The sequence below is a fragment of the Pterocles gutturalis genome, unplaced genomic scaffold (assembly GCF_000699245.1).
Source record: "Pterocles gutturalis isolate BGI_N339 unplaced genomic scaffold, ASM69924v1 scaffold1067, whole genome shotgun sequence".
Taxonomy (NCBI): Eukaryota; Metazoa; Chordata; class Aves; order Pterocliformes; family Pteroclidae; genus Pterocles; species Pterocles gutturalis.
The window spans coordinates 14,397-22,246 of NW_010107578.1; the positions used below are offsets into that span (position 1 = coordinate 14,397).

General features: G+C 39.4%; 1 protein-coding gene across 1 annotated transcript in view; it reads left to right on the plus strand.

Moving 5' to 3' along the window:
• Positions 1 to 7,850, plus strand: part of DNAJC13 (DnaJ (Hsp40) homolog, subfamily C, member 13) — a gene marked incomplete at its 3' end in the record, with an annotated part of 34,852 nt that overhangs the window by 7,632 nt on the left and 19,370 nt on the right. The window contains exons 13-21 of the mRNA XM_010088131.1: positions 112 to 219; positions 768 to 923; positions 1,675 to 1,731; positions 3,038 to 3,159; positions 4,339 to 4,414; positions 5,441 to 5,536; positions 5,680 to 5,823; positions 7,061 to 7,075; positions 7,580 to 7,662. Of these exons, the coding sequence (XP_010086433.1) occupies positions 112 to 219; positions 768 to 923; positions 1,675 to 1,731; positions 3,038 to 3,159; positions 4,339 to 4,414; positions 5,441 to 5,536; positions 5,680 to 5,823; positions 7,061 to 7,075; positions 7,580 to 7,662 (857 nt within the window). The remainder of the gene's footprint in view (positions 1 to 111; positions 220 to 767; positions 924 to 1,674; positions 1,732 to 3,037; positions 3,160 to 4,338; positions 4,415 to 5,440; positions 5,537 to 5,679; positions 5,824 to 7,060; positions 7,076 to 7,579; positions 7,663 to 7,850) is intronic.

Here is a 7,850-nt window from a genome sequence, read left to right on the forward strand (position 1 = left end):
ACTTATAGTAGGATGTGCTTTTTATGGGTTCAGAGTGTGCCTTTTGGACTACAGCTGTGAAGAACTGGGGATTGAAATGTGATTGCATAGTGAATACTTTTTTTTTTATAGCCCATGCATGATGACTATGACCTGAGGCAGGAGCAATTGAACAAAGCTTCCCTTCTTTCTTCAAAGAAGTTTCTAGAAAATCTACTAGAGAAATTCAATTCCCATGTGGTGAGTCACATTTTGAAAACAGATAGCTTCTTTAACTGTGTTTCCTAATTGCAATGAAAACACTTCTGTCATACTTGCTTATACCTTTGAGTGGATTTGTACGTGCAGTTGAAGTCAGAAAATACAGCTATGTCCGGCACTGAAGCCTGTTCCAAATAGGTTTGGGTCTCGACAGGTTAGGATGTAGCTGTCTGTACTGCAGAACTTGTGTCGCATGTTTAATATGGAAACTGAGTGTTCCTTTTAACTAAAAGGATAGTGTAAACCGATACTTATGAGATCAAAACTAGAAAAAGTAATTTGCAGCACACTAGTACATGAGGTCATGAGTCTCAGATATGCTCTAGGAGGCAATGCTTTACCAAATTATTGCCATGCTCAGAGTAATGGTGTATTTTAAACTTGTAATTTTTGTTTGCAGACTTATTTCATGGTGTGACAGAGAGGAGCACCTTCAGCGTCATGAGTACTGAATAAAACTCTCATGAATCTCTCGGGCAGGGGAGAAACACTGTATCTGTATTACATATGTGTCTTCCTAATTGCAGGATCATGGGACAGGTGCCCTAGTAATTAGTTCCCTTCTGGACTTCTTGACATTTGCCCTGTGTGCCCCATACAGTGAGACTACTGAGGGGCAGCAGTTTGACATGTTGTTGGAAATGGTGGCATCTAATGGAAGAACACTATTTAAGCTCTTTCAGGTAAGATGTAATCTTTTTTAACTTATTATTATCAGAGGCCTTAGGTAGTCAGTGAACACAGACTTTTTCTTCTTTTCCTGAAAGATAAATTTGTCTTCTGTTCAGCTGGTTAATGTGCCTAAAACTATTTTTACCTTGGCGAGTTTTAGTGACCTATTGCTTTACCTTCAGATGTCAGATTAGGTGGTAATTCTGCAATGATTTGGCATATCATTCACTGCAGAATAGATTAAGACTTGGTTTTAGAAACACTTTAAAATGCCAGTTAAAGGTTAAGCTAGATTCAGCAGATGCACAGATCTTCTCTGTGGAGAATCTGCCACTTTTTGTTTCTCTCTCAGTAAATGAGAGTTAAGAGTTATGAGTAACATCCTCTTCAGTAGTAAACCTGTAAGAATTCTAGGATTTTTAGCTAAAACTTCAGTGCTTTTTTTCTGTAAAAACAGTATGTTCTTCTGCTTCTTGGTTAGTGTCAGCTTGTGGCAGTTCCCCCAGTATTATTCCAGCTTCTCTGGTATATTCTGCTGTTCAGTGCCAAGAAGTCCACCTGATAGCTGCATGAGAGGTTCTTGTTGAAAGGTGTAGGATAGGAATTCTTCCTGGGGCTAGCTTTCACAAAACTGAAAGATTAACTTTTGCCCAGAACTGAAGGTAGAACAGCCATGTAGATGAGTTAAGGAAACTGAATCACAGATGATCTAATCTTCAAGTTTTGCACTTGGATAATGATTTTGTCAATGTTCTGTTTTAGCACCCTTCCATGGCAATTGTGAAAGGAGCAGGTTTGGTAATGAAGGCGATAATAGAGGTGAGATTTTGTCAGTGTTACCTGGGATAGCATACTAAATATGCATTGTCTATTTTGAAAGAGCAATTGCTTACCCATAGTAGAAGTCTGTTTTATTAGCTTCTCTTGGAGGGGGCGGGGCGGGGGGGGAAGTGGGGAAGCTGAGGAACAGAACACCTGCTTAATTGTGAGTGGTTTAATATAGCAGCTGGCTTTACCTTACACTTGGGGGTCTGGAAGGCATGTGAGTTGGGACATGAGGTAGTACCTTGCATGTTCTCGTACTGCAGTCAGGGTTTGGCTGTTAATGTTGTATGTAGCTCAGTCACACCTCTCGGAGCCACCAGACTTTGCATGTTAAAGAGGTTCTGTCAAGGAGAGGCCATATTTCCTGGAATGCATTGCCAGATGGAATGGGACTGGGATTAGCTGGCAGTAGTGTCCCAGAGGAGACTAGTGATGTGAGCCTCTGTTCTTGCTCTTTCTGCTTCAACAAAGGACAATTTGGTTTTGTTAGTCTCCATACCACAAGATGTATGGGCCAAGTCCATACACTTCTCAAGGGCTGCTTATGATTGTTGCAGGGTGGCCTTGCTAACTGACTCTTGACACTTAGTGTGTTGAAACTCGGTGCTTAAGTTGGTGCGTCTTTGTACCACAATGGCTTATGCATCTGAAATGCATCTAGTACTTTCTTGGAATAGAAGTGAATGAACACTTGAAATAGAGGTATTACAAATCTGCAAGTTTCCACTGATACACCTGAGAACATGAGCCAAAAGTTGCTATGCTGTTTATTACAACTTCTGTCATTTGAACTATAGTGGGACACAGGAAAGTAAAAATGCAGCAAAAGCTTTTCCTTAATTATACATTGTGACTAACATATCTCAGCTGAGTGACAGTCTTATCCATGTGGCTGTCTAAACCAAACAGCACCAGTTTTCTTAAATGGTTACTTTGACCAAAGTCAAGCAACAAGCAACTACTTGTGGCTGTCATTCTGTGTTTAACCCTCATTTGCAATCGCAATGTGGAAATGGTACTTGTACTTCCAGCCTCCTGATCTGTGATGGGAGACACACATCTTACCTTGTCTGGTTACTGTCCTCAGAGCTGTGACTGCCAATTATCTGGTCCATGGCTTTACGACTTTTGATCAGTTCATGTTGAACTTGCACTTTAAAGCCTGTCATACTATAGCTTCTGGCTTTTTGGTATTATTTGACATAATTGATGGTCAAGAAGGCCTTGGAATTGTAGACTAAGATAAAAGCAGCTTAACTAAGATTCTTTCTTTAGTAATCATCTTGCCCTGTTTCCAAAGGAAGGAGACAAAGAAATTGCTACCAAAATGCAAGATCTTGCCCTCAGTGAAGGTGCCTTACCTCGTCACTTGCACACTGCTATGTTTACAGTAAGCACAGATCAGAGGATGCTTACAAATAGGTATGTCAGTCTCACTTGATGTATCATGTTTAAAAAGTCTAAGTAATGGCCTAGCTAACATTAGAAACATCAGGAGGTCAGGGAAGAAAGCTTGCAGTTCTTTAGGAGAATATTTTCTTTGATAGCTGGTATGTTTAAGTAGAGCAAGCTTCAGCTGAGACTGCAGCCACTTAATAAAGATCTTATTATTTTTTGCTAAAATGGGACTTGGGTTGGTTACTCATTAAAGGCTCAAGGTTTGATTTTTATTTATTTCTGAAAACATTCAGGGAAAGAAATGGCAAGTAGAATGTCTGGAACTTGTATGATAAATTTATACACTTGTAAAAAGGCTTAAATTCTGGTATGCACACTTTGGACATCTTGCATGCAGTTAAGGTCACCCATCCTGGTTGAGAGAGAAGTTGTCTCATATGGAAATCATTCCATAAATTCAGCAGTCATAGAACTTGCTCTTGAGAGAGGGCCTGAGGGTGTGCTGAGGAAGATGAGTGATGATTCAAGTATTTCCACCTGAATACAAGAGTTTAAAAGTTTTAACTGCATGGTCCTGGAGCACTTAAAGGGTTGCTACGCAATGTAGTGACAAGTGGAACTTGTTGCCACTGTGTCTCATTCGGGAGAGATCTAGCATGAAACCTTGTGTCATACTAGTCCTGTTTGGAGCTACTAATGACTTGCTTGTAAGCAATAGTTCAGCTGAGTGCAGTAGAACCCTTGTGACAAATGTTATCAGAAAGTGTTGGCATAGAAGGCAGGCTCCCAAAAATACTTTCCTAGCCAATAACTGGTATTAAGAGCTTCAAGTAGGACAGTTAACAGTTCTTGATGGCTTCTAGACTCTAATGTAAGATTAACTGGATAAACTTACACTTGGTCGTTAGATGTTTAGTTTGTGCTCTATTGCTCAAGTGTTCTTTTGAGGTGTAGATCAAAAAGCATGTGCTGCTACTCTTCCACTAACTTCACTGGAACTTCTTAAAGGCAACACTTTAAGGCATGCTAAGCATATGCTTGTACTGGAAAAATATATGATGCTTTGTGCTCTTATGCACTCAAGAGCACGAAGCTCTTGCTTATCTTCATTTCACCAGCATGGTAAGGGTGTCAGTTTAGTGGTTTAAAAATCTGCTTAAAATACTAACTTACAGTTACAGTTGATTTCAATGGCTTTTTCAGGCAGTTAAGTAGACATTTGGTGGGCCTCTGGACAGCTGAGAACAAAACTGCTATGAACTTGTTGAAACGTATTTTGGTGAGTAAACTTGAGATATGGAGTAGGAGAAGAATAAAATCTGAGAGCCTGTAGTATTAGAAAGTTTGGGATAGTCTGTATAGTAAACACATCCCCTTTCTCCTCCAAGGGGGAAGTCTAGCCTGGGAGATGGGCAGTCTGTCATCTGCGATTTGAAGGTTGTTGAGGGCTAATACAAACATCTTGGATTCTTAAAGTATTCTGTTACTTCCCTGCCACTTTTATAAATGGTGTATGACACAACTTAAATAAGGTGTCTGACTTTTTCTTTATTAAAAGCACAAGAATGTGGGGGACATAGTAAACATAGTCTCTAATGCATAGTGTCAGGGCAACAGTTGTCTATGTTTTCACGCCCGTCCAACTTTGTGTGCTTATAACATAGGTAAATTTATGTATTAGCTGATACTTCCCATGTTCTTTCACCCTTACAGCCTCCTGAAAGTTTCTTCCTTAAGTTACTTGAGTGAAACTAGTTAAAAGAATGGTGTTGTAAGGAATGTCTAAACCTGGAAAAATAGCAGCTTTTAAATTCAAAATAGCAGTTCCTTCATTTTTGGCAGAGCAAGCTGTCCTGATCTTGGTCACTGTCTTCCGGAAGACTTAGTCAAATGAGACTGTCTCATCTCTAAAGTCACATGCAACATTCAATCCGTACTGGAGGATATGGATGGATTCTAGTGTTACAGTATTCATCCTCCTCTGACTGCTGTGGGATCAGCTCTCATCTTCCTGCAGTCCATAGTTTCATTAAGTGTTCCTTTAAGAAATGGGATATAGGCAAGACCTCTGCTGTACTGAAGCTAATTACATGCTTCTATTGAATGGTTCTGTTGAGGATGGTGGCATTTCATTAATAAAAGCAAAGAGCTACTTTGGCTTTACATACTTGCTTTAGAATAGAAAATAAATTCTGATTTGAAATCTCTAAAGAAAAATCTCTGAAGAAAATTTCTTGTTACCTGATGTGATGGCTTCTGTTCCAGTAGCTGCATGTATATTTACACTGGTTTTCAATGTTTTTAGCCACCAGGTTTGCTGGCATACCTTGACAGTGCTGATCCTGTTCCTGAAAAAGATGCCGATAGGATGCATGTTAGAGATAACTTAAAAATTGCAACTGTAAGTAAATGCAGCTGTATAACCCCCTCTGTTATATAGTCTTGCTGACTTTTCTAATACAGACACCTGACTGTTGCATTGACTTGCATCAAACATGTTGATAGACCTGCAACTGTCAATAACTAATAGGATTTATTCTGCAGGATCAGTATGGCAAGTTCAATAAAGTCCCGGAGTGGCAGAGACTTGCTGGAAAAGCTGCGAAGGAAGTTGAAAAATTTGCCAAGGAGAAGGTGGATCTAGTCTTGATGCACTGGAGAGATAGAATGGGCATAGCTCAAAAAGAGGTAAAAGTGTTTGAAGCTCTTAATTACAGCAACTTGACCAAGTGTAGAGAGGAACACCTACAACTCCATGAAATCAGGGAAGCTTGACAGTAACAGAAGTGTTCTTTTTAGTAAACTCTCTGCCTCTTACCGGTCTTCATCTTGGGTTGGAAATGGGTTCCACGGAGAATGTAAAGCAGGCAAACAGATTCATTTACCGTATGTATTAAGCCCTAGCTTGTTCTTGCTTTAGCCAGACTGCAAACTGGCCTGCAGCTTATGTGCACATCTTCCAAGATAATGATACAGGAGAAGAGTAAATGCCTTGAAGTGTGGCAAAAACCAGTCTTTAAAGCACGCTTGCAAGGAACTCTGGATATTCTTTATGCTAGTGGTGTTGTAGTTATGGAACCTCCTTGAAGATCTTTAGTATTACCTTAACTATAGTTATCTTAATGCTTAAACTGCAGCATAAGACTACACATAAACCACAGTTAAGATTCAAGTGATAAGTGGCTGTTGTGATCTGATGTTCTCAGAGGATGGCTCAAGTACTGCTTGAGTTTTTACTGTTGGTCTCCTTTTTCCTTTTATTTTACTGTCATGTTTTGTATGACAAACTTCTTGAATTGCAAGATGTTTCCCTTAACTTTTTTTAGTCTCCTGGCTAAGCTTGTTTTTATGCATTCTGAAAATTAAAAACCGAAACAAGCTATTCTATATGGAAGGATCACTGCAGTGCAGAGTATTGAAAATGCCTGCCTTCATACTTTATTTGACATAACAATAAGCTTTAATTTAGGAAAACCTTAACTTGGTAAAATCTAGCTCAAGTTTGATGTGGACTGTGGTGCAGAATTTTGAGGGGTAATATTTGTGAAATTAATGGTGAACCTACCATTGTTCAAGGCCAGGCTGGATGAGGCTTTGAGCAACCTGGGCTAGTGGGAGGTGTCCCTGCCCATGGCAGGGGGGTGGAACTCAGTGATCTTTAAGGTCCCTTCCAACCCAAACCATTTTATGAAATATGGAAAACGGTGGTAGAAGGGCAGATTTCACTTTAAACGTCTTGTCTAATACTAAGTTTAAGCAACCATTTTTCTGTCTGGAGTTGTGAGCTGTTTTTCACAGTAAATATATCCAAATGTAGCTAGACAAGGGTAGCAGCAAGTTTGGTATTACCACTTTGAATTTTTTCAGTGGCTGTGGCTTGTTAAATGTACCTTTTCTTTTTCTTCCAACTTTCCATCATGATCAGGACAGAAACAATATGGTGAGTCTGTGTATCTCTGACACTTGTGTGGATTATGTTGCTCAGACATCTACTTGCATGTGATAGCTCATGTAGAGTATAACGCTGAGTTCCTGCTTGCTCAAACTAGGGAACCTTTCAGTGGCCCAGCTGGGTTTTTGACTTATTTCTGTGACTTGCACTATTATTTCCTTTCAAGAGCGGAGCATTCTTGTGGGTTTCCACCACTATCAGCTTTGAAGCTGAGTGCTTATGGTGTTGGGCACTAAGCTTTTCTCAGTGGTAACTTGCTTCTAAATGAATGATTTGTTAAGCAGCTGAAAGTTTCTCTGGCCTGATTTAACTTGATGTAAATAACACTTGTGAAAGTCTGTTGCTGCTACTTGGTAGAAGAGAAAACATTATTAATGCAACTTAATTTACTGTGGCTTTTGAGGGAATAAAAAACCCCAGCTTTTGATTTTTAAAAGGGGAAAATGAGGGCTATCTGTTTCTACTAACTTCTTAAATTTTACTCTTTTGCAGAACATTATTCAAAAGCCAGTGATATTAAGGAAACGACGCCAAAGAATAAAAATAGAAGCAAACTGGGATCTCTTCTATTACAGGTAAAATACAAACATTAATGTGGTGGTCTCAGATACAAGTTACTACTTGGCTGGATATTTTTGTTAATATCTTCTGAGTTGCTGTGGCTTGATTCTGATTTCTGCCTGCCTTGAAATGGTGCAAGTACTTTGTAACAGGAACTTAACAGAAGGGAAATCCTAAGGTATACTTAAGGATTTAGCTTGTG